The sequence below is a fragment of the Manis pentadactyla genome, chromosome 11, assembly GCF_030020395.1.
Source record: "Manis pentadactyla isolate mManPen7 chromosome 11, mManPen7.hap1, whole genome shotgun sequence".
Taxonomy (NCBI): Eukaryota; Metazoa; Chordata; class Mammalia; order Pholidota; family Manidae; genus Manis; species Manis pentadactyla.
The window spans coordinates 66,911,586-66,938,388 of record NC_080029.1 but is presented as its reverse complement, the minus strand read 5'-3'; the positions used below and the strand labels follow the sequence as shown (position 1 = coordinate 66,938,388).

At 35.2% G+C, this 26,803-nt stretch overlaps 1 protein-coding gene across 5 annotated transcripts in view; it reads left to right on the top strand.

The window, feature by feature from the left end:
• ARHGAP5 (Rho GTPase activating protein 5) overlaps positions 1 to 26,803 on the top strand; it is a 94,137-nt gene that overhangs the window by 29,028 nt on the left and 38,306 nt on the right. For 4 of the 5 annotated variants that reach the window (XM_036881206.2, XM_036881205.2, XM_036881207.2 and 1 more), the window contains exon 3: positions 18,180 to 18,327. In XM_036881206.2, the coding sequence (XP_036737101.2) occupies positions 18,180 to 18,327 (148 nt within the window). The remainder of the gene's footprint in view (positions 1 to 18,179; positions 18,328 to 26,803) is intronic. The other variant, XM_036881208.2, reaches the window with a different exon arrangement.

Genomic DNA, 26,803 nt, shown 5'->3' with positions numbered 1-26,803 from the left:
CAGACCTCTGGCTGGGAGCTATCCTTACAACATGGTACTCAACAGGCTGTTAAACACTTGAAATGTTGCTCATCTGAATTGGTATGAACTGGTATAGAAGGTAAGGAAGGGCTTACCTAAAAAGTGTCATTTTAAGTCAGGTCTGATACATGAATAGGACTTAAGTAGGGGAATGGTTGGGTGGATGGAAGAATATTTAGTGTTGAATGAATAGAATGTTCATGTGGTGAGAGGGAACATTGTATGATCTTAAAGGAGTTCACTGTGGCTGGTCATGGATCTCAGTCAGGTGTTGGCATACTGTCTGTAAAGAGCCAGATAATATTTTAGGCTTTGAGGGTGATACGGCCTCTGTTAATTACTTCTCAGGGCTGCCGTCATAGACAATATTTTAAGCGGATGAATATGGCTATCTTCAGAAACAGGCAGGCTAGATTGAATCCCCTGGCCATTTGCTGATCCCCAGTCTACAGGAGAAAATAGTACAAGGAGATACTTTATTAGGGACTAGACTTAGACCTTTTTAGCAATGTTAGGAATATTTGTTACTTAAGAGTAATTTGAAACTAGACAGTAACTGAATTGAAATCACTTGATTTCAGTGTAGAGAATAGGTCGAATGATATGGAAGGACAGTTGACATATTACAGTAGTCTAAAAGAACCTATGATGAAAACTGAGTGGGAAGGGAGAATGGTGGAAATAGCATGAGATGAATTTTAGAGGATTAAAATCTATAGGATTCAGTGCTGTGTATTTTATTACATGGGAGAAGGGTGAGGATGATAAATAAGATAGAAAAATTATCTCCTTGGTTTCCAGCTTGTTCAGCTTCGTCCATGCTGTTAATGATGTAGAGTATTGGAAATTTACCAGGTTTGGAGTTGGGGAGTGGAAATTGTAATTGGTTTTAGAGTTAAAATGGAGATGTCAATTTGACAGTTAGATACACTGGTCCTCAGAGGAGATGTCTGAATTTGAGATGAATATTTAGGAGACAGTGAAGTAGAGATGGCAATAGATGAAATGACTAGGGAGTGAATACTGAGGAGTGCCTAACAGAGTTGAGGAACTGCCAATGTTGAAAGGCCAAGTAGCAGAGATGATCCTTAAGAACAAACAGTAGTAGAAAGAAATAATGAGTCACTTATTTTTTCTTAGCTGATTTGCTCATCTATAAATTGGGAATTTCCTTGGAATTGTGGTAGAAATTGGAACTGTATGTTCTAAGTCTCTGGAATACAGCACTCAGTGCTCAATAAATGCTATAAGTGTGCTTCAAGCCTGAAATTAAATGCTCTTATAATTACTGATCCTGATTTTATGACCTTAATGGCTTTTTTTTTTTTTCCTCCTCTAAGAAAAAAGGTCATTCTGCTTACCTTCATTCTTTGATTCCAAGATGGGAGCCATAATATAGGAATCTTTTCTCAGATTCCTTGACAGCTAGAAAATCCTAACTTTTGGGTACTAATGGCATCTAAGGAAGGCTCAGATCTTTTTCTTTTAAACTGGGTTTAGTTGTCATTTGTGCCAATCAAGTGACTTTACGATAGAGTATCTTTTATTCTATACTCTAAAATGAGTTTAATGTTCATTATGGGAAAAAATCCTCTTAAAAGACATTTCTTCATTGCAACCATCAGAGAATTTTTTTAAAAATCATGACTCATATAAATTTCTATCTAACTGAAATCTCACAAAACAATACTTGCTTCTACTGTGTGTGTGTGTGTGTATATATATATTTTGTTATCATTAATCTATAATTACATGAAGAACATTATGTTTACTAGGGTCCCTCCCACAAACCCCATTACAGTCACTTCCCATCAGCGTAGTAAGATGTTGTAGAATCACTACTTGTCTTCTCTGTGTTGCACAGCCCTCCCCATTCCTCCCCTCCAAATTATACATGCTAATCGTAATACCCCCTTTCTTCTTCCCCGCCCTTATCTCTCTCTTCCCACCCATTCTCCCCAGTCCCTTTCCCTTTGGTAACTGTTAGTCCATTCTTGGGTTCTGTGATTCTGCTGCTGTTTTGTTCCTTCAGTTTTTCTTTGTTCTTATACTCCACATATGAGTGAAATCATTTGGTACTTGTCTTTCTCCGCCTGGCTTATTTCACTGAGCATAATACCCTGTAGCTCCATCCATGCTGTTGCAAAATGGTAGGATTTGTTTTCTTCTTATGGCTGAATAATATTCCATTGTGTGTATGTACCACATCTTCATCCATTCATATACTGATGGACATTTAGGTTGCTTCCATATCTTGGCTATTGTAAATAGTGCAGCGATAAACATAGGGGCGCATCTGTCTTTTTCAAACTGGAGTCCTGCATTCTTGGGGTAAATTCCTAGAAGTGGAATTCCTGGGTCAAATGTTATGTCAATTTTGAGCATTCTGAGGAACCTCCATACTGCTTTCCACAATGGCTGAACTAATTTACATTCCCACCAGCAGTGTAGGAGGGTTCCCCTTTCTTGACAACCTCACCAACATTTTTTGTTGTTTGTCTTTTTGATGATGGCGATCCTTACTGGTGTGAGGTGATATCTCATTGTGGTTTTAATTTGCATTTCTCTGATAACTAGCGATGTGGACACATCTTTTCATGTGTCTGTTGGCCATCTGAATTTCTTCTTTGGAGAACTGTCTGCTCATCTCCTCTGCCCATTTTTTTAATTGGATTATTTGTTTTTTGTTTGTTGAAGTGCCTGAGCTCTTTATATATTTTGGATGTTCAGCCTTTATCAGATCTATCATTTATGAATATATTCTCCCATACTGTAGGGTACCTTTTTGTTCTATTGATGGTGTCATTTGCTGTACAGAAGCTTTTCAGCTTGATGTAGTCCCACTTGTTCATTTTTGTTTTGTTTTCCTTGCCCAGGGAGATATGTTCATGAAGAAGTTGCTCATGTTTATGTCTAAGAGATTTTTGCCAATGTTTTTTTCTAAGAGTTTTATGGTTTCATGACTTACATTCAGGTCTTTGATCCATTTCGAATTTACTCTTGTGTATGGGGTTAGACAGTGATCCAGTTTCATTCTCTTACATGTATCTGTCCAGTATTGCCAGCACCATCTGTTGAAGAGACTGTCATTTCCCCATTGTATGTCCATGGCTCCTTTATCGAATATTAGTTGACCATATATGCTTGGGTTAATGTTTGGAGTCTCTGTTCTGTTCCAGTGTTCTGTGGCTCTGTTCTTGTGCCAATACCAAATTGTCTTGATTACTGTGGCTTTGTAGTAGAGCTTGAAGTTGGGGAGTGAGATCCCCCCAGTTTATTCTTCCTTCTCAGGATATCTTTAGCTATTCGTGGTCTTTGGTGTTTCCATATGAATTTTTGAACTCTTTGTTCCAGTTCATTGAAGAATGCTGTTGGTAGTTTGATAGGGATTGCATTGAATCTGTATATTGCTTTGGGCAGATGGCCATTTTGACGATATTAATATTTCCTAGCCAGGAGCATGGGATGAGTTTCCATTTGTTAGTGACCTCTTTAATTTCTCTTAAGAGTGTCTTATAGTTTTCAGGGTATAGGTCTTTCACTTCCTTGGTTAGGTTTATTCCTAGGTATTTTATTCTTTTTGATGCTATTGTGAGTGGAATTGTCTTCCTGATTTCTCTTTCTATTAGTTTATTGTTAGTGTATAGGAAAGCCACAGATTTCTGTGTGTTAATTTTGTACCCTGCAACTTTGCTGAATTCTGATATTAGCTCTAGTAGTTTCGGAGTGGAGTCTTTAGGGTTTGTTATGTACAATATCATGTCATCTGCAAATAGTGACAGTTTGACTTCTTCTTTACCAATCTGGATTCCTTGTATTTCTTTGTTTTGTCTAATTGCCGTGGCTAGGACCTCCAGTACTATGTTGAATAACAGTGGGGGTAGTGGGCATCCCTGTCTTGTTCCCGATCACAGAGGAAAAGCTTTCAGCTTTTCACTGTTCAGTATGATGTTGGCTGTGGGTTTATCATATATGGCCTTTATTATGTTGAGGTACTTGCCCTCTATACCCATTTTGTTGAGAGTTTTTATCATGAATGGATGTTGAATTTTATCAATTGCTTTTTCAGCGTCTATGGAGATGATCATGTGGTTTTTGTCTTTCTTTTTGTTTATGTGGTGGATGATGTTGATGGATTTTCGAATGTTGTACCATCCTTGCATCCCTGGGATGAATCCCACTTGGTCATGGTGTATGATCCTTTTGATGTATTTTTGAATTCGGTTTGCTAATATTTTGTTGAGTATTTTTGCATCTACATTCATCAGGGATTTTGGTCTGTAGTTTTCTTTTTTGGTGGGATCTTTTCCTGGTTTTTGTATTAGGGTGATGTTGGCTTCACAGAATGAGTTTGGGAGTATTCCCTCCTCTTCTATTTTTTGTAAAACTTTAAGGAGAATGGGTATTATGTCTTCTCTGTATGTCTGATAAAATTCCAAGGTAAATCCATCTGGCCCGGGGTTTTTTTTTCTTGGGTTGTTTTTTGATTACCGCTTCAGTTTTGTTGCTGGTAATTGGTTTGTTTAGATTTTCTGTTTCTTTCTGGGTCAGTCTTGGAAGGTTGTATTTTTCTAAGAAGTTGTCCATTTCTCCTGGGTTTCCTAGCTTGTTAGCCTGTAGGTTTTCATAGTACTCTCTAATAATTCTTTTATTTCTGTGGGGTCCGTCGTGATTTTTCCTTTCTCGTTTCTGATTCTGTTGATTTGTGTTGACTCTCCTTTTCTCTTAATAAGTCTGGCTAGAGGCTTATCTAATTTGTTTATTTTCTCGAAGAACCAGCTCTTGGTTTCATTGATTTTTTCTATTGTTTTATTCTTCTCAATTTTATTTATTTCTTCTCTGATCTTTATTATGTCCCTCCGTCTGCTGACCTTAGGCCTCATTTGTTCTTCTTTTTCCAATTTCGATAATTGTGACATTAGACAATTCATTTGGGATTGTTCTTCCTTCTTTAAATATGCCTGGATTGCTATATACTTTCCTCTTAAGACTGCTTTTGCTGTATCGCACAGTAGTTGCGGCTTTGTGTTGTTGTTGTCGTTTGTTTCCATATATTGCTGGATCTCCATTTTGATTTGGTCATTGATCCATTGACTATTTAGGAGCGTTTGTTAAGCCTCCATGTGTTTGTGAGCCTTTTTGCTTTCTTTGTACAATTTATTTCTAGTTTTATACCTTTGTGATCTGAAAAGTTGGTTGGTAAGATTTCAATCTTTTGGAATTTCCTGAGGCTCTTTTTGTGGCCTAGTATGTGGTCTATTCTGGAGAATATTCCATGTACACTTGAGAAGAATGTGTATCCTGTTTCTTTTGGATGTAGAGTTCTGTAGATGTCTGTTTGGTCCATCTGTTCTAGTGTGTTGTTCAGTGCCTCTGTGTCCTTACTTATTTTCTGTCTGGTGGATCTGTCCTTTGGAGTGAGTGGTGTGTTGAAGTCTCCCAAAATGAATGCATTGCATTCTATTTCCTTCTTTAATTTTGTTAGTATTTGTTTCACATATGTTGGTGCTCCTGTATTGGGTGCATATGTATTTATAATGGTTATATCCTCTTGTTGGTCTGAGCCCTTTATCATTATTTAATGTCCTTCTTTATCTTTTGTTACTTTCTTTATTTTGAAGTCTATTTTGTCTGATACTAGTATTACAACACCTGCTTTTTTCTCCCTGTTGTTTGCATGAAATATCTTTTTCCATCCCTTGACTTTTAGTCTGTGCATGTCTTTGGGTTTGAGGTGAGTTTCTTGTAAGTAGTGTATAGATGCGTCTTGCTCTTTTATCCATTCTTTTACTCTGTGTCTTTTGATTGGTGCATTCAGTCCATTTACATTTAGGGTGATTATTGAAAGATACATACTTATTGCCATTGCAGGTTTTAGATTCATGGTTACCAAAGGATCAAGGTTATCTTCTTTAGTATCTTATTGTCTAACTTAACTTGCTTATAGAGCTGTTAAAAACACTGTCTGGTGATTCTTTATTTCCCTCCCTTCTTATTCCTCCTCCTCCATTCTTTATATGTTGGTTGTTTTATTCTGTGCTATTTTGTGTTTCCTTTAACTGCTTTTGTGGGTAGTTGATTTTATTTTTTACCTTTAGTTAGTATTTGGTTGGTCTGATTTCTTTGCTGTGATTTTATTTTCTCTGGTGATATCTATTTTGTCTTAGGAGTGCTCCCGTCTAGAGCAGTCCCTCTGAAATACCCTGTAGGGGTGGTTTGTGCGAGGCAAATTCCCTCAACTTTTGCTTGTCTGGGAATTGTTTAATCCCCCCTTCATATTTAAATGTTAATCGTGCTGTATACAGTATTCTCTGTTCAAGGCCCTTCTGTTTCAGTGCATTAAATATATCTTGCCATTCTTTTCTGGCCTGTAAGGTTTCTGTTGAGGAAGTCTGATGATAGCCTGATGAGTTTTCCTTTGTAGGTGACCTTTTTTCTCTCTCTGGCTGCCTTTAATACTCTGTCTTTGTCCTTAATCTTTGCCATTTTAATTATTATGTGTCTTGGTGTTGTCCTCCTTGGGTCCCTTCTGTTGGGAGTTCTGTGTACTTCTGTGGTCTGATCGATTATTTCCTCCCCCCAGTTTTGGGAAGTTTTCAGTCATTCTTTCTTCAGACACTTTCTATCCCTTTTTCTCTCTTCTTCTTCTTCTGGTACCCCTATAATGTGGATATTGTTCCTTTTGGATTGGTCGCACAGTTCTCTTAATATTGTTTCATTCCTTGAGATCTTTTTATCTCTCTCTGCATCAGCTTCTATGTGTTCCTGTTCTCTGGTTTCTGTTCCATCAATGGCTTCTTGCATCTTACCCATTCTTCTTATAAATATCTTCCAGAGATTGTTTCATTTCTATAATCTTCCTCCGGACGTCATCCCTTAGCTCTTGTATATTTCTCTGCAGCTCTGTCAGCATGGTTATGACCTTTATTTTGATTTCTTTTTCAGGAAGATTGGTTAGGTCTATCTCCTTCTCAGGGGTCGACTCTGTGATTTTGGTGTGTATCAAATTCTTTCACCTGTTCATGGTGATAGAGGTAGTTGTGCTGGGCTGGCGCTGTGTGTCGGCTGGGAGAACATCCCTTCTTGTTGGTTTGTGGTCTTCCTCTCCTGGGAGAACAGCGACCTCTAGCAGCTTGTGCTGGGCAGCTGTGTGCAGACGGGGCCTCTGGTTCTTGCCTGGCCACTGTGGAGTTAAGCTGCTCCAATATGGCGGAGCCGGGTTGGAGGGGAGACAGGCAGGAGGCTGTTTATCGCTGTGAGGGGCCTCTGAGTTGTGCTGCTGCCGAGGGGGTTAGGGTGCCCGGTGTTCCCTGGGCTTCCCATCTTTTGTGCTAAGTGTCCCGGGACAGTCCTGCCCAGCTGTCGGGTCCCTGTCCCTTTAATACTTTCAAAAAGCACTCGCTTTTCTTTGTCCCAGGGGCGCCGGTTGCGGGGACCCGCTCACAGGTCTTACTGTCCTGTTTCCCTAGTTTCCAGCACCCCACGTACACACTGTGTCTGCGCTCTGGTGCAGATGGCTAGGGCTGGCTATTTAGCAGTCCTGGGCTCCCTCTCACTCCCCGCTCCGACTCGTCTCCTCCTGCTGGGAACTGGGGTGAGGGGCGCTCGGTTCCCACCGGGCTGCAGCTTGTATCTTACCCCCTTTGCGAGGCACTGGGTTCTCGTAGACATGGATGTAGTCTGGCTGTTGTCCTGTGTCTTCTGGTCTCTCTTTTAGGAATAGTTGTATTTGTTGTATTTTCAAAAATATATATGGTTTTGGGAGGAGATTTCCACTCTTCCACTCCACCTCATTCCACTGTTTATTTTATTTATGATTTTTAAGTAGAAAAAAAGTGCTAGTTGTGAGCTACTAAATTGATATCCTTACAGGTGTTTGAAAAACAGTGCTTTCAGAGAATGAAAGAGAGAACTTGAGTTGTATTGATAAAATTGTCAGTTTCTTACATGTCTTTCAGTGAAATGACGTATACCTGAGTTTAAGCTAGTTCGTTTTTTAAGTATCTATTTCAGTGCTGTCAGTGTAATTCAATTAATAAATAGTAAAATATCTGGTGATTTTTATGGTGCAATAAAAGTAAGGTGATATTCTGATGGGCTTTATTTTCAACTTCTTTTTAAATTGTTTTCCTGTCTTGTTTCCAGGTCCTGAATCTTTTCATCCTCTTATTTTTATTAGCAACTACCAATTCCTATTTTCTTCTCAGATGTTCCTTCCAGTCCATATTTTCTCTGTATTTTACTTCTCCTTTCTTTCTAAATTTCACTATCAGATAGTATCTTTTGCTGTAGCCAGTGGAGCCTGTTTGGAGAATAATACCAACATAGGTTTGTTTTTGTTTTTTTTTTTAAATGGAAGTGAGAGATGTCTGTATGTATATATTAAGTCACAAGATGTTAATTTAGTATTAGTAAATAGTGAGTTAATGTTATGCTATTAATATGGTAGCTCCTTTAGAATGAAGTAAATCTTATGTTTAAAATTGACTTCTGACTTCTAGAACCCCAATCTTAATAAAGTAAAATGCCTTTTTAAAATACGATTAAACAAACGTGGCAAACAGAATTTTCTCGATTCTTAAATTGTTCAGTTCTGATATAAAAATAGTGAATTATGTGAAAATATATCTTTATTGAACTGTTATTTCTGTGTATCAAAAATGCATAAATTATAGGGTAAGTTTGCTTTTTGTTTTTAGTGTAGATCACTTAACCTCATGATAACCATTTGATTATCACTGTTCATATTGGAGAAACTAGATTCTTGAAAGAATTTTAATTAAGGCTAAATAAAAAGTTGATGCTAAAAAGCTTATTATAGAAAGAGTAATGCTTAGAGATCACATACAGATAGGATAGGCAATATTTGTTTAATGTGCAAATGTAATAATCACCAAAGTCTAGAGCTGCTTGAAAGTTTAAGGTTTTGTTTGTTTTTTTTGTTTTACATATTTTGTGGTGGAGTACCTTGGTTAGATTTTTTGGCAGTTGATACAGGGTATCCATTGTATCCATTATTATCTTGAAGACACTTCTTAAGCAAGTGAGTGAGGGTCACTTTTATAAACGATGTATATTCAGAAGAATGAGAAAGCTACTTTCCTAGACCCCTCACTGAGTATCTTTTCCAGCCTCTTGCCTTGAATTGGGTCCTGAATCCATTCCTGTTAGTATACTCTGACCAGGGGAATATGCTATTGGATGTCTACCTAGAGCTCTGGGTAAAGTTAGCTTTCCCTCAAATTGAGGTGATTTCCAAGGGATGAAAACCATAATGTCTACTATAGGCAAGATGCTTATCCTGTTTATAATTGATCTCCGTGGCCTAGCACAGTATACTGTACTGTGATCACTTGAAGTCAGAATGGATATATGGCTTTGTTTTTGTAGTGTTGATAAAAGAACCATTTATGTGTCTGTTTAATAATTCCAGTTTATTTAATTCTAGGAAACTGTCAATAACAAGCATCTTACTGAATGCCTACTATGCCTCAACACTGTCTGAAGCTAATGTAACAGGGATGACTTGGTCATGAGCTCTGCTCGAGAAATTCAGCCTAGTAAAACTGATTTTGTTGAAAATTAAACATTTTGTATTTTTAACAAGGTATAGCAAAACTTCAGGTGCTTTCATGTCTCATCTCATTTGGAATATGTTTAGTGAGGTGTTCCTTAGTAACCATTTCTATTGCTTTCTTACTAATTGGCTGAATTTGTCTACCTCTGGTTGGTTAGTTATATGATTTTTCTAAAATTTCTTAGAAAGTTAAAATTGGTTTCTTTAAAACCATTTCTGGTACTGGCTACATCTATTTATGGTATTATATAAGTGTAGATATATAATGTATTTCTTCATATATTTTACTAATTTACTGTTTCTTTGACTTTATTCTATGTTGTCTGTCCATGATTTATTACTCTCAAATTCAGGTTGAAATGTAACTAGGTGGTCAGTTTTTAGAGTATATTTCTGATTCATGTGACCTAATGAGACTTAATTTAAATGACTGTATCAGTGTTATGCTTGTTTTTACTTTTTTCTAAAAGCAAATGTACATTTCATTGTGGCTTTCTTTTTACTTTTTTTCTTAATTATTGAAATGACTAATTTTTGCAGCACATTAATTATAATTGTTAGAATATATTTAGTTTATATCAGGGAGGCACTTAACTAACCTATAACATAGAATAGTGCTCTTTTTGTAATTTTGTATTAGTAGACAGTTGTTACTATTGCTAGACTTACAGGTTATAGAGTTGTCAACTTTATTTACTCCAAAATTTGGTGTACTACAAATTGTCCCACTCAACCCTAGAAGGGCTATTTCTACAGTAGGTAATTTTATGGTATCTAATTCTCTGTAATGTTTTCTTGTCACCTCAGCTATGTTGTGAGAGTCCTAAAATAAATAGGGCTTAATCCTGATTGTGTAAAGAGAAACTCCAGTGAAAAGAGAACTGCATTTTTTAAAAAGTAATTTTTGATATTTCCAATTTTTAGAACAAAATATAAGGGTGTGACAGTGATCTTGTGATTGTATCTAACTTTGTCCAAATAAAAGATACACCTATACTTTGTATAAAAGTAATTGTTTTAAGCTTTTTGAAAATCTGAGAAAAGGTTTGGGATTTTTCCCTGGGAAAACACAAATTTGCAAAATTTTACTGAAGTTTTAGGGTTTCATATACATCTTAAAACTGTGAACTGTAGTTTTAAGAACCTCTGTTGATGTGAAGGAGGAAAACAAGCTGAAATTTTTCTTCATTCTTTACTGATCCTCTGATTGGCAACCATAAAGTAACAGAAAGTACTTACCAGATGAAGATGGGAAACAAGGAGAGAAACTGATTTTAAGAATGAAATGCTAGGTAAAATTTAAAAAAACTTATTTTCAATTGAGTATACTTAAAAATATATATTTGGAGAAGTTGTTAAGAAATCCACCCATTGTTCACTTGAGTAGCTATGTGTTTTGCTAAGACTCCAAGTGACTCCAGGTTTATTTTTCTGTTAGTGAAGCTGTTAATGGCATTAATAAAATATGTGCCACTTAGACAATATATGTTGAAATGGTTTATGAGAAGATGTCATCTTAGATATGAATCAACACTAGAACCAGTTTGTCTGTTACTGTATGATAGAATACAGACCACATTTGTTTACCCTCACTTATTTTCTCTCCCCTCTTCCCACCTAGTGTTAGCTTTTAAAAGATGTGAAAGCACCTTCTACATGTTCCCTGATTTCCAAAGTGTGTCTGAACTCAGACAGCACCTATAGCTTTTATAGACTTTACAAAAAAGAAAATTGAAAAAGGAGTCCTGGCTCCCACTAAAGACTTCCTACACTGATGTGGTGTGCTGTGGTGTAATGCTTATTTAATTCCTCCCACCTGAAGTAATCACTTTATAGTCTATCATGTTTAATAAGTTTTGTTTTTCTTACTATGTTGTAAGCTTTTTTGAGGGCAATTAGGATTATCCTTCATCTTTGTGTACTCTACAATAACAATAATCAATCTTGAGTTATGTAGTGACCTTTTATAAGTTTAAAATTCTCAGACTTCCTAGGAAGAATATATCTGTAGCTGTTTCCCAAACTTGAGTTCTTGTTTCTTGTTTTTATTAGCCTAGCCCAGTGGTTCTCAATCAGGGTCAGTTTTGCCCTCCAGGCAATATCTAGCAATGTCTGGAGACATTTTTATCTGTCCCAGCTGGGGTGTGGAGTTGCTCATGGTGTCTACTGCATACTGCTAAACATCCTACAGTTCATAGATGGTCTCCCACAACAAAGACTTTTATGACAAAAATGTCAGTAATACTGAAGTTGAGAAAACCCTGTGTAGCAGCATGTGGCCTTGAAGGAAATTCCTGTGAGATTGTAGAAGATTGTACAAGGTGTGTTTGTACCTGCTTATTTAAAAACAAGTTTTTCCTTGTAGGTCATAGATTTTACTTCCTTCCCTCACCATGATTCAGTAGGAATGTATTTTCTAGAAGGAGCTACTGTGAGCCAAATCTGTATGCTTATTGCTATTTGTCCTTCTTGGCTGATCTTTGCTCTGCTGTAAAATAGGTTGTTTCCATTTCATTGTCACAGTCTTATTGGATTATTGTGATGACCTTTTTTAACAAAACTGAGATTATTGTAAATGGCATGTGATTATGAGAAATAATGCAGAGAGATCCCATGCACCCTCTGCCAAGTTTCCCACAAAGGTTAACATCTTGAAAAACTTAAGTATTATCTCACAGTCAGGGTATTGACATTAATATCCACAGATAATTAGATTTCCTTGGGGGTTTTTTGGACTCATTTGTGTGTGTATTTAGTTGTGTGCAGTTTTTCACATGTGTAGGTTTGTGTATTGACCACCGTAGTCAAGATGCAAAATAGTTCTATCAACAGATCCCTCCTGTTTCCTTTTTTTAAAATAAGTATCATTAATATACAGTCTTCCTCCTGTTGTCCTTTTATTAGCCATACCCTTCCCTCTCCTCATTCCCTCCCATCCCTAACTACTGACAATCACTAATTTGCTTTCCATTTTATAATTTTGCCAGTTCCACTATATATACGTGGGATTATACAGTATGTACCTTCCTGCGATTGACTTTAATCATTCAGCAAAATTCTCTTGAGAGTCAGTCAAGTTGTATAAATCAGTAGTGTGTCTCTTTTTATCACTGAGTAATATTCCATGGTATATGAAGTTTTTTAACCTCTTGAAGGACATCTGTGTTGTTTCCAGTTTGGGGCTGTTATGAATAAAGTTGCTGTGAGCAGTCGAGTACAGATTTTTATATAAACACAAATTTTCATTTTTCTGGGTTAAATGTACAAGAGTCCAATTGCTGGGTTATATGATAGTTTTATATTTAGTCTTATAAGAAACTGCCAAACTGTTTTCCAGAGTGGATATACCATTTTAAATTCCTTCCAGCAATGTGCAGTGATGGACCCAGCTTTTCCGTATCTTCACCAGCATTGATGGTGCAATAACTTTTTAGTTTTGTGTTCTCTGTTCGCTCCTGCTTCAAACTATTCTTGTATGTTGCTTTCTGAAGTCTGGTATTAGAAGTGCCTAATCTTTCTCCCTACAAAATATAGCCTCTGTATGACATTCACATTCCTTAGTTAGGCCCCTAAAAGCCATTTGCAGTGTGCCCCTCATCTACCTTTGTACCATCATTATTCATTCCTACATAAAACTTTTTAATTCCAGGTGTGTTGAAATATATGGTGTATCAGCTGTTGTGAGAGTCAAGATTGTGCATATAATATTACAAACTTTCTAATATATAGTAAGCAGTAAGTAAGGGCCAGTTTCTGGAGATTTCTGAGTACTTAAGCTGACACAGAGTAGACACTAGATTATTCCTAAATTCCTGAATGTCCCCAACCTCATCTCTTCCTTTATAAGTTTTTCTTTTTGAGGTCTGGGGTTAAGCATTACATCTAATTATTTTGACACTTTATATATTGTTTTGTGTGTGCTATTAACTAAATGACTAGTAGTGAGGTGCTTCTTAATAGATTATATGTTTATTGAGGGCATTAACTTCCATTGATTTCTTTATCCTGTACAGTATGTAGCATTATGTTATATACATAGTAACTGCACAGTTCTTACACACTGTTGAAAGTATACAACCTTATATCTAAAAGAATTTCCACAGAGTTGGTTGGTTTATTATTCTTGTAATTTTATGATAATCAGTATTTTGTGTGAACCCCAATTTTATTAGGTTTGGATGCTTAAGCTTAGGCACACCTATACAGTGACTTCCATAGGATTGAAGAATTAGGTATAATGAAACTTTGCATAAATTGGTAAATAAACCAACAGTATTTTATATACTTACTAATAGAAATCTTACATGTAAAAGGCTTTTACGGTAAACAGGCTAATTCCTTTTTGTAATTTTGTTGCTTCTGAGCACCTACCATGTGCTAGATATTGTGCTAGGTACAGGTACCAAAAAGGGAAAAGTGGACAGCTGCTGGATAGTATTTTGGAAGTCATATCAACCAAGCTTCCTATGCATTTGCTGTGGAGAGTAAGGGAAATGGAAAAATCGATGTTGACTCCTAGATTTATGTTTTAAGCAAGTGGGTAGATTTATTGACACAGTGAAGACTAAGGGTGAAAGAGTAAGTGAAAAACGAGAATCACAGCGTCTGTTTTGTGCTTATTATGTTAAGTTTAAAGTATCTGTTGACATCTTAGTGAAAGTGGAAAAGTTAGATGTATGAGTCTGGAATTCGGAAGAGGAGTTACCAGGATGTAAAAATCAGGGGATTGATTGAACAAGTGATGCAATAATCTAGATATGTGAAAAGATGATAGCTTTATGGACCAGAGAGTTAGCAATTAAGATTGAAAATAGATTCTGTATCAAATACATTTGTGTAACAGTTGCAAGTAGGGTGTGAGAAAAAAACGGTATCAAGGATAACTCCAAGACTTTCAGTCTGAGTGACTGAAAAAGTGGAATTGCCAGCAGTTGAGATGGAGAAGGCCACAGATGAAAGTATATTTTAAAGAAATCATTGGTTTAATTTTGTATATGCTAAGAAAGAAATATCTCTTAGATATTCAAATGATGTCAGGTAGAATGTTTCAGATAAACCTAGAGTTCAAGAGAAAGACTTGAACTGGAAGTATTAATTTGGGTTAATCAGCATGTGGATGACATTACCAAAAGGGTGAGTATAGATGTTGAGAAAAAGACAATTAGGGTCTGAGGCCTAGAGTATTCACAACATCACAAGTTTGGTGAGGAGGGACCAGCAAAGGGAGACTAGTAAGGGGAGAGCAATGGAGGTGTAATAGAGGTAGTCTGACAGACCAGTGATGGGAGTGACTGCTAAAAGGCCAAGTAAAATGAGAGCTGAGAACCAGTTGTTGGAAAACAATTATTGTTGATCTTCCTTAATAAGAGCAGATTTGGTGGAGTGATGAAGGAGAGTGATAGGCTAATTTGAGTTACACTCAAGAGAGAATGGAAGAAGAGGAATCAGAGACATGTAGTATAGATGACTTCTGCATTATGGGGCAAGTAGGGATAGGAAGACTGAGGCTTCTTTTTTAAATGGGAGCAAGAGAGTGTTTTTTGGTGTGTCAAAGGAATGATATGGTAGGAATAAAGTGTCTTGCTCAAGAGATTTTCATTTCTTTAATGGGTTTTTTTCTTCAGTTTCTTCACATTTTTGCCTCTTTCTCAGTTTTTCTTTAATCTTGTTTCAAAATTTCATCTTAAATTTAAGAGAGCAATCCAGATTTTCTTGTTTCTGGGATTGGTTCTTTGAAAGTCCAGTCAACTGCCTTTTACTACTTCAGTTTGCTTCAGATTGATGGTTACAAATGAAGCAGTTAAGTATTGTTTTTTTTTTTTAATGTTATTGATTATACTATTTATTTGAGGCTGTTGCTTAGATGCCTTCATTGTAGCATTGCTGAATTACTGACGTGGGGAAGCAGTTTCAACTATATATGTCTTTTCCTGGTCCTGTTTATTTATACTAATGATAGTTTTTAATATCTGCTGGACACTTAATTGGTAACATTGTTTACATTATTTGTGAATGGAATGTTTATTTTAGGGTGGATATGCTTTTACAGACAAGAGATTTGGCTAAGTGGCCCCAAAAAAAGATAGTGGGCATTTGCATTCAAGCCAAAATTGAGGTAATATGAATGTACTAATAAATCAAAAATTGGATTACCATAAATCAGATCTTGTTTTCCCACTGGTGTGATTATTAAATTGGGGCTGCCATTTCTGACTAATGGTTCATCAAAAGCTATAGAAAGAAATGACCAAATGCAGGTACAAATGACCAAATAAAAATACTCTTATTTTTCTTACATCTCAGAAAATCTTGATGGTATTTTGTAACAATTGTAATCATCTAGCATTAGGTACTTTAACTTATGAAATAGATTTTAATCTAAATCATTTTGAATTGGTATAAATTTGTAGCTACAGATGAGCAACTCTTAACCAAAGAGCAACTATATCAGAATTACATAAGAACTATTACTTACAGAAAAAAGGAAATAAGCATTTTATTCATCCTGAAAACTAATATGGGCATGTCTAATCCAAAGCTGTCTTCTGTATAGAATTTTCTTTTGTAACCGGTCAATTAGTTAATAGAAAAATTAGTAAAATCACAAAAGCTTTTTATGCTTTCCCCTCCTCTCCCTTCCCCAAATATATATGAATTATAACTTGACTGTTAAGGCAGTTCTACATTAGTAAATTACCCCTTTATAGAGTTTGTCAGATATTCCATTCTGTGAACCACTTAGCCTTTCGTTACCTTAGATTACTAGCCCTGATTCTCGGTAAAACTACAGAATTAAATAATTTGCCCTTGTAACTTTATGGACCTTGGGAGATATTTTCTGAACCAAAAATCAATTATTTTACTTTCCTGTCTCCACCCGCCCAATTTTAGTAAAGTATTCAGGGCTTCCTAGATAAAGTTTACACTTCACTTTTTCCTGTCCCCATGATACTAAGAGTAAAGGTGGAATCATTTCAGAGTCATCTGAGAGTTTAGATTGATACTTCTAAGGCAGTATTAGAAGAGGATTTCTTAATATTTGATTGGAACAGTTAAGACTAGCTAGCTTACTATTAATTTGCCTAAGTGTAATCTTTCTACCACGGTACCATCTCTCTAAAACACCCATTGTTGACTTTTTTCACTTTTATAATCAAATGGTACAGGCTAGAAGGTACCTTAGTGTTGCTGAGAAAGAGGACTCAGCTACTGTATCCCTAACTCAGCTTTGAAATCAAGTTTCTTCATTTCTACTTCCTTGCATATTGTTCTGTTTTGATGGTGGTAGTAGCGGAAAGATCATTTAAGGAGTATGGGTCTTTATGACTTGGTGGCTGCAGTCTTGAGCTGGATCAATACTCCAATACTTTATTGGCAATATTCCAGACACCTACCTGTATTAAATGTTATCTGTACACATCCAAGTTGTATGTGGTCTCTGTCACCAGGGAGTGATAGTATGTGAAAATTTAGAAGTTGGATTTCATGAGCTCTGGAAGTTTGCTTTGAAGAATATTCCCAAGGTACCATCCAAAGGAGACTCCTCCAAAAAGAGTGGGAAATAAGATGAGGATTGTACCCTAAGCATTGAAAACTTGGCCTTAGCTCCTTTCCCTGTCTACACACACTCTTTTCTGATTATAAATGGCATGTTTTTATCCTGTTTTGTAAGTCAGTAATTTAGGACAAATATGAATGTGATTTATACCAGAGAAAATAAAAATCTGTAGATAAAAATTTAGACTATAAAAGGAAGAAGGGGTGTCAATAAAAGTGCTCTAACATCTTTGAATTTCTGAGAACTTTATCATTATTCTATATTGTAGAGATTTCTCAACTGGGGGTGCACAATAAGAATATCTGTGGAGATATTTTCTGTGCTCTACTCCAGAAAGACTGACTCAGAATCTCAACAGTTGGATTACAGATAATACTTAGGATTTTGAGATGTTCACTCCCAGGTTAACTCATTTTCTCCCAATGTTAGATTGAAATCAAACTTTTACTACTGTGAAAATGTTTCATCCATTACGTATGAAAATCATAACATTTAGAAATAGAAGCAGTAGACAGGAAGAAAATGGGAAAGTAAGAAGGGTCAAATGATGGGATTAAAGAAACATTGATGGAATTATATAGCTTCATTGTATAATCAATAGTTAAAGTTAACATTATGTTCTTACAGACATCGCTATGCTCAAAAGCCTCACTTGGACCTGCCCCAAAGACTAAATAAAATTAACAGACTGTCTAAAACTGAATTGAGCATTGCTTACTCCTAGTTTTTCCTTTGCATTGGAATTGAAAAATATTTTCTTGTCTTCTTCCTGTCCACTTTGCTATTATTTTTCAAAGGTAACATTTTTGTCAGCCATTTTTTCTCAGTCTACTTTTATCTCTTTGCATTGGTCAAGTTGCTGCTTCTAGCACAATTTATTTAATAAGATCCATATTGATGGACATTTACACTGGATGTGGTTTTTAAATATTTTTTGGTACAAAATGTGCATTTACATTATTACAAATGTTATTTTGAAGGAAATAATTTTAATAGTTTTAACTTGAATGCATTTTCTTATAGCAGAAAAAGAAAACTAAGAACTTCAATCCACCAACACGTAGAAATTGGGAAAGTAATTACTTTGGGATGCCCCTCCAGGATCTGGTTACATCTGAGAAGCCTATCCCACTATTTGTTGAAAAATGTGTGGAATTTATTGAAGATACAGGTAAGATCAGAAGTATGATTGCAAGAAATTTTACGTAAACTTTCATTTTTACTACACCAAAAATTTGCCAAATGTTCATGATTCATTAAAGCTAAGTTTTGAAAGAGGTGTATAGTTCTCATTATTAGATTGATTGTCTTTAGTATTAACACTAAGTATAACGTCTGATATTTGGGAGAAATTTTGTTCTCTGTTAATGCTTGGACTTCTGTTTAATGGCTAAGTCAGATGCTAAAGTGTTATACTTAACCTTATTCTGGAATTTAGAAAAACTTGGTTATTAAATTATGCCACTATTTAACCATTGGTAGTTAAGATTAAATCAATAATTTGAAAATTTTCAATATTTAAGTCTAATACTGTTTAATATCATTTTGCACATGAATCTGTTAATATTCATAATAGTATTTACGAATGTGTAAAAGACAGCTTGTTTGGGATGTGTTTTGGATTGAGCTGTATTTTTGAAGAGAGGGTGGATAGCCTCACTATTTTAAGAATAAGCCTGCTCTTATGTTTACTTTTCCAATGTAAAACTATTATTGAGGATTGGGGTAGTCAGAGGTAGGGAATAAAGGTAGGATATTATCATGTTTATGTTCGTTTAAAATGAGCACAAGTAAACTGTGAAACCTTAGTGATTGGACTACAAAATTTAATGGTTTGAAAAAATGATCTAATTCTGTTTTAGCTTTATTTGTTCTTAATGACCTTTGATAAAACAAGCATTGTTTAAAAAACAAAACTAAGATGCTCATTTCCTATCAAAAAATCAAGCTCATTTTTATACCTTACCCTTTAGTCTGATTATCAGCTAAATTCTAAGCATAGTGGGTTGTCTGGTGAGAAGTACTGAATTCTTAGTTTTCATAATGTGGGGTAATACTTGTCATCCACTGCTGTTACAGTTGAAATACTCTATATCTTCCTCCTCCTGTTACTAAGTGTTCACTTATAGAGACTAAATTTGGATATGCCCTTAATCATTTGGTTGTTTCCTTCACAGAGAGTGTATTAGACAGATTTCTTACCTATATTTCTGTCCATCTTTAGCATAGTAGAAATGCAGAGGTTCTTATATTGGCTTCCTGCTTTGAGCTCAGGGAATTCTCATTTTCTCTAGTAATATAGTAAGGCTTTATAGATATGACCTAGCACTTAGAAAATACTTTTCTCTAGTGATTAGAAAAATCAAAATAAATTAATAATAGCATTTTGTGCATTTTTATAATTAAAACCTTTTTCTTGAATATTTTCATTGTAGTTGAGTGGTTTTGTTTGAGGAAAATGAGTGGATTCTAAATGTAAGATTAAAAATGAAATTCTAGTTCAATTCTTAGAACAATTTGAATTAGTTCATTCAACTGACAGGTAGTTTATGTGGGTGCTTTGTGAGAAGTATGCTGAGGTGCTCTAGGACCACAGGATCACTGTGTGAAAGGTGAAAGCTAATTCTTTGGTGGTGGTCATAGCGTACTGTGTGGTTTTGTTACTAAATTATAATGCTAATCAGTTTTAGTAGAAATTCCCATTTGCTTGCGAGTTCAATATTGAATTCTCAGTATGGACTATAGCATACAACCATCTTCTGTTTAAGGTTCAACTTGTAAATATATATCAGATACCTATTACATACAAGTTGTACTTCATTGTTTATAGCTCCGTAGACATGCTGGTATAAATGAACGGTACTTTTATTGTTTTAATCATTACCCTTGTTTAATCTGCATACAATAAAATTCACCGATTTTAATTGTATGAATTTTAGTAGCTGAAGTCATGTGACTGCCACATTGACGATACAGAACATTTTTATCATCCCCATAAGCATCCAGTGTTTCATCATTAAGTATGATGTTACTGTTGTTTTTTTGTAGATTCTGTTTATCAGGCTGAGAAATTTTCCTGGTTTCTATTCCTAGTTTGCTGTGTTTTTATCCAAAATGGGTGTTGATTTTGTTGTGTGATTTTTTTTCTACATCTTGTGGAAGTGACCATCATATGGTTCTTTTTTATAGTCTGTTACGTGGTGAATTAAATATTAATTGATCTTCAAATGTTAAACTAACCTTTCATCCCTGAGATAAGCACTACTTAGTCATAATGTTGTGTGTTATACTTTTTATATATTGCTGGGTTCAGTTTGCTGAAGTGTTAAGGATTCAGCATCCTGAGAGATATTGTTCTATAGTTTTCGTTTCTTGCAGTGTGTTTGTCCGGTTTTGGATAAGAATAAAGCTGGCTTCATAGACTGAGTTTATTTTCTGGAAAAGTTTGTATAGAATTAATAATTCTTCTTTCTTAAATTTTGGTAGAATTCACCAATGAAACTACTTGAACCCAGAATTTTGTTTGTGAGGAGATTTTAAAGCATAGATTAAATTCCTCTAATAGATACAGGGCTGTACAAGTGTTTGATTTCTTCTTTGGTGTAAGCATTGGGTTTTTGTGTCTTTTGAGAAATGTGTTCATTTCATCCAGGTTGGCATAAGGTTGTAAAATCTTACTATTCTTTCAATGCCTATAGCATATGTAGTGATGCCTCCTCTTTTATTCTTAGTATTACTATTTTGTGCCTTTTTTTCTCTTATTAGAGGTTTATCAGTTTTACTGGTCTTTTCAAAAAACCAACTTTTCCTCTCATCCATTTTTTAATTCATTGAGTTATTTGTATTTAGTTCTTTCTGCTTTCATTTGATTTCTTTATAGGCTCGTAAAGTAGAAGCCTACATTAATGATAGTAATCAATATTCTACTGTAGTATTTAATGTTAAAATTTTTCCTCCAAGCATTGTTTTTAGCTGCATGCCACAGATTTTGATAGGTAGTTTACATTTCATTCAGTTGGGAATACTTCGTAATTTCCCTTTTGATTTTTTTTTTTAACTCTTCGGTTATTAGAAGTGTTTTATTTCTAAATATTTTACAGATATCTTTGTTACTCATTTCTAGTTGAATTTTATTGAAGATGGAAAACTGATTGTAGTGTAAGTTTATTGAGACTTGTTTTATAGCCCAGGATATGGTCTGTTTTGAAGAATGTTCCATGGGACATTGAACAAAGTGTTTATTAAGCTATTGAGAGATTCTGTAAATATCAGTTTTTTTAGCGTATTGGTCAAGTCATATATCCTTAGTGATTTTCATATTGACTTGTTATTTTTAATTATTTAAAACAGTACTATTGAAGTCTGCAGTCATGATGGTAGCTTTTTTCTGCTTTTAGTTATGTTAGATTTTACTTCATATGTTTTTCAGTTCTTTTAGTTGCATATGCATTTAGGGATATGAAACATCTCTCTATGCTTCATAACATTCCTTTTCTGGAGGCTACTTTGTCTGATATTAATATAGCCAGTGATTCTTTTGAGTAGGGTTTATGTTTTATGTCTTTTACATCCTTTTACTTTTAATGTAGTTCCTTGTAGAGAGCATATCATGTCTACCAATCCACTTGTTTAAAGCACTTATTAGATCTTTGGCTCTTAATGTAATTATCACTATAATTCATTCTAAGTCTGCCATCTTGTTTTATTTTCCAATTGTTCCATATGAACATTATTCCTTTTTTCTTTTCTTGCCATCTTTTGGATTAATTGAATATTTTTATTATATTTTAACTCCAGTATCATGTTACTAATTATAACTCTTTTTTTAGGGTGCTCTAAAATTTGAAATACACATCTTTCATCACAGTTTGTCTTCTGTGATGTCTTAAACATCACAGTACATGTTCATAATTCTAGCTTCAAGCAGGTAATTATCTTCATTTTTGAAAGATATTTTCTTAGATTATAAGTCTTTTATATAAAAGCTTTATTAAATGTAATTTACACACTCTACAACTCATTTAAAGTATACAATCCTGTGGTATTTTGTTATCATAATTTCAAAGTATTTTCATCATGCCAAAAAGGAACCACATACCTATTAAGCAGTCACTCCCTGTTCCCCACACCCATCCTCTTAACTTTCTGTCGCTGTAGCTATTTCATGTTCTGTTGTTTCATGACCAGTTTCTTGTATTTAACATGTCTTTGAGGCTCATCCATATTGTCACATTTCTCAGTACTTCATTTTTGTTGTTGAATACTTTTTCATTGATGGACGTCTGACTGGTTCCCACTTCTTGGCTATATTGAATATTGCCATTCTGAACATCCCTGTGTAAGGTTTTGTGTGGACACGTTTTCATTTCAATTGATCATATACCTACAAGTGGAATTGCTAGGTCATGTGGTAACTCTGTGTTTAACCTTTTGAGGAATTACCAGATTTTCAAAGTGGCCACACCATTTTACATTCTCACCAGCATTGCATAAGAGTTCCAGTTTCTCCACATCTTTGCTAACACTTATTTTCCTCTTTTTTGATTATAACCATCCAGTTTTAATTTGCATTTCCCTAGGGACAAAATGGTGCTGAGCATATTTTCAAGTGTTATCAGCCATTTGTATATCTTTAGAGAAACAACTGTTCAGATCCTTTGCCCATTTTTTAGATTGTCTTACTGTTGAGTTTAAGAGCTCTTTATATATTCTAGATACAAGTTGCCAAATACGATTCGCAAAATTTTTTTCCCATTCTTTGGGTTGTCTTCCACAATTTCTTGATGGTATCATTTGAAGCACTAAGTTGTGGATTTTGATCAAGCTCAATTTTTTATTTTAAAATTTATCACTGCATGATATCACATCTAAGGTTTTCCCTAATCCAAGAGCACAGAAGATGTTTTGTATAGTCTCCTATAAGAGTTTTATAGTGTTAGCTCTTAAATTTTAATCTATCACCTTGTGTATAATGCAAAGAAGGGTTCCAGCTTGATTTTCTTTGCATGTAGATATCCATTGTCCAAGCACCATTTATTGAATTGCCTTGGCATTCTTTTTGAAAATAATTGATCATAAATGTGGGTATTTTTGGACTTTAGTTATATCCCATTGATCTAATATGCCTATCCATATATGCCAGTACCAGTCTGTTTTCATTACTGTAGCTTTGTAGTAATTTTGAAATTGAGAAGTATGGTGTTCTCCAACTCTTCTGGGGATATAGTTTTAGGCTGATAGATCTTTTTCCTTTTCTTTTCATTCAGCATTTAATGGCTGCTTACTTGTTAGATATGCAGAAAACAATCTGCTCTTATTCTCGTCTGTGTTCCTCTGTGTATGATGTTTTCTCCCTCAACTCCCAGCTGTTTTTAAGATTACTGTTTTTTAGCAGTTTAATTAAAAATGTACCCTAGTGTGTTTCTTTAAAACAAAAACAAAAACTTCTACTTAAGATTTTTAGAGCTTCTTATATCTCCTGGTTCACAATTATAAATTTTTTGAAAATTTTGGGTCATTATTTCTTGAAATATTTTTTGTTCTTTTTCCCACAACTCTGCCTTTATTAGATTCTAACATGTGTTTTGACATCTTGAATTTGTCCCACAGCTTACTGACATCGTTCATTTTAACCTTGTTTTCTAGTTGTGTTGCATTTTGATTAGACTATATATAGAGAGGGGAGGGGGAAGAGCAGTATCTTTTAGTTCACTATTTTTTGTTTTTTGTTTTTGTTTTTTCCTCTGTGGTCTAATCTAAAAGTTCAATTTAAGCTGCTTCGATTTTTTTACCCATCATACTGATTTTTTCCTCTTACATCTTTGAGTATATGTATAATTCTGTTCTATTTCATTTCTGGGTCTGTTTATGTTGACTTTTCTCCTGATTATGGGTTGTATTTTTCTGCTGCTTTGGTGATTCTGATTTGAATGTTAGACATTGTATATTTTACATTATTGGGTGATGAATTTTCTAGTGTTCTTTTAAAGAGTGTTGGATTTGTTTTGTCATGTGTTAAGAATTTTGTGACTCAGTTTGGTCTGTTACAGACTTGCTTGTAAATTAATTTTGTCAGATCCAGAGCAGCTTTTATTCTAATGTTTGTTTAGACCTACAATAAAGTATAAGGATTTGACCCAATACCTGCATATTAAAAGGTCTTTTGAGAATAGAATTTGAGCTTCTCAACCACTGGCCTCAGGAAGTTTCCTCTCATACATGTGCAATATTCAACCAAAGACTCCAGGGACTTTTCTGCATACCAATCAGTCGCTTTCTCTGCATTTTCTCTTTTTTTGATACTCTACTCCATAAATTTTAGCCACCTTTGCCTTTCTGACCTTCTGTCTCCATCTTGTCAACTCTGGTAGACCATTGTGCTATGTTGGGATTCCACTTCCCTATGCTACTATCTAAAACTACCTATGCATTTAATTGAGGCATTTCAACAGTGTAACTTATTTTTCCACACACATCAGTTCTGAGCTGCTTTTTTTCTTTTTTAATAAAAGTATCATTGATAGACAGTCATTGGATTCAGATACATAATACAGTAGTTCAGCATTTACCTACATTATTAAGTTCTCACCCCCCTCCAGTGTAGTCACTGTCCATCAATGTAGTAAGATGTTACAGAATCATTAACTGTATTCTCAGTGCTGTACTACCATCCCTGTGACCACCCTATATTGTGATTGCTAATTATTGTGCCCCTTAATCCCCTTCCCCCTCCCTTCCACTCTCCCCACCGCTCTCCTTTGGTAACCACTAGTCCTTTCTCAGTGTCTGTGAGTCTACTGATATTTCATTCTTTCTGTTTTGCTTTGTTTTTATACTCCACAAATAAGTGAAATCATTTGGTATTTGTCTTTCTCCACCTTACTTATTTCACTGAGCATAATGCCCTCTAGGTTCCTCCATGTTGTTGCAAATGGGAATGTTTCTTCTCTTTTCATGGCTGAGTAATAATTGTGTATATGTACCCCATCTTCTTTAACCATTCATCTGTTGATAGACACTTAGGTTGCTTCCATATCTTGGCTATTGCAAATAGCTCAGCAGTAAACACAGGGGTGCATATATCTTTTTGATCAGGGATCTTGTTTTCTTCGGGTAATTCCTAGGAGTGGAATTACTGGGTCAACTGGTATTTTTATTTTTAGTCTTTTGAGGAACCTCCATGTTGCTTTCCACAACAGTTGCCCCAATTTACATTCCCACCAGCAGTGAAGCAGGGTTCCTATTTCTTCACATCCTTGCCCACATTTGTTAATTCTTATCTTTGAGCTGCCTGCTTTTCCATGTCTGAAAACTGTTGTTTCAAATAATTTTTCCAGGTTTTAGTTGTTTGCCATAGGAAGACAATTTCCAAAACAGTTAATCCTTCATGGTGGAATCAGATGTCTCTATTCGTTTGTATAATAGTACTATATAGTAAGTTGTGCTAAGTTCTAGTTGGAAAATGAGCCTTGAAATATTAGTACAAATTCAAAGTAGACAAAACAAGGTAATGTAGAGGAGAGAGAGAGGGAAAAAAGGGAATAACAGTCCTTTCTTAGTAATTAATCAGGTTGATAAACCTGATAGATATGAGGTTGAAAAAGGACTCGAAAATGCCTCTCAGGTTGTTACATTAGGGTGACTGTAGGTGGTGTACCATTAATGACAATAAAAATTATGGTACAAAAAGCAGGTTTGATATTTTGATACTGGATTCATATTATGCACCTGTTAAAACTTAAGGTGCCTGTGGGGTTTCCATATAAAAGCCCAAGACTCAATTGACCGTATAGTTATAGATCCTTGGGAAATGGTTTGATCTAGAATAAGAACATGGTAATTGTGACAGATACTAATGTAAGCTGTGTGCTGATGACATTCAAGGTGAACATAAAGAGTGAGAAGTTCACAATGCAAATAGGCTATACAAAAGAGTGGAGCCTTAAAATAGTGGGAGAAGAAAATTTTTAATGAGAAGGAAACATGGTTATCAGCATTGAATGTACAGAGATCAGGTTAGATAGTTATCTTAGAATGATAACTTTTTTCTTACATTTTTATTGAGGTGAAAATCATATAAAACAATTAAAAAATGTACGATTCAGTACCATGTAGTACATGTTTGATGTTGTTCAACCATCACCTTATCTAGTTCAGAGATTCTCATCACTGCAAAGAAAACTCAGTACCCATTAAGCAGTTACTGTCTTCCCTATGCCCTCTTTGACCCTAACCACTGGCAGCCACCAACCTGCTTTCTGTCTCTGTGGACTTAATTGTTCAGGACATTCCATAGAAATGGAATCAGGCAGTGTGTGGCCTTTTGTCTGGTTCTGTCACTTCACAAAGTCTTTGAGGTTCATCTATGTAGTAGCATGAAACACTGTGTGAATACATACCACGTTTTGTTTATTCATTCTTCAGTTGGTGGGCTTTTGGTTTGTGAATAGTGCTGCTGTGAACATTCGTGTATACAAGTATTTGTTCAAATGCCTGTTTTCAATTCTTTGGGGATACATACCTAGGAGTGGAATGGTGGATCATATGGTAATTCTATGTTTACTTTTTTGAAGAACTGTCAAACTATTTTCTACAGGTCCTCTGGCAATATACAAGGGTTCCAAGTTTGTCCACATCCTCGCCCACAT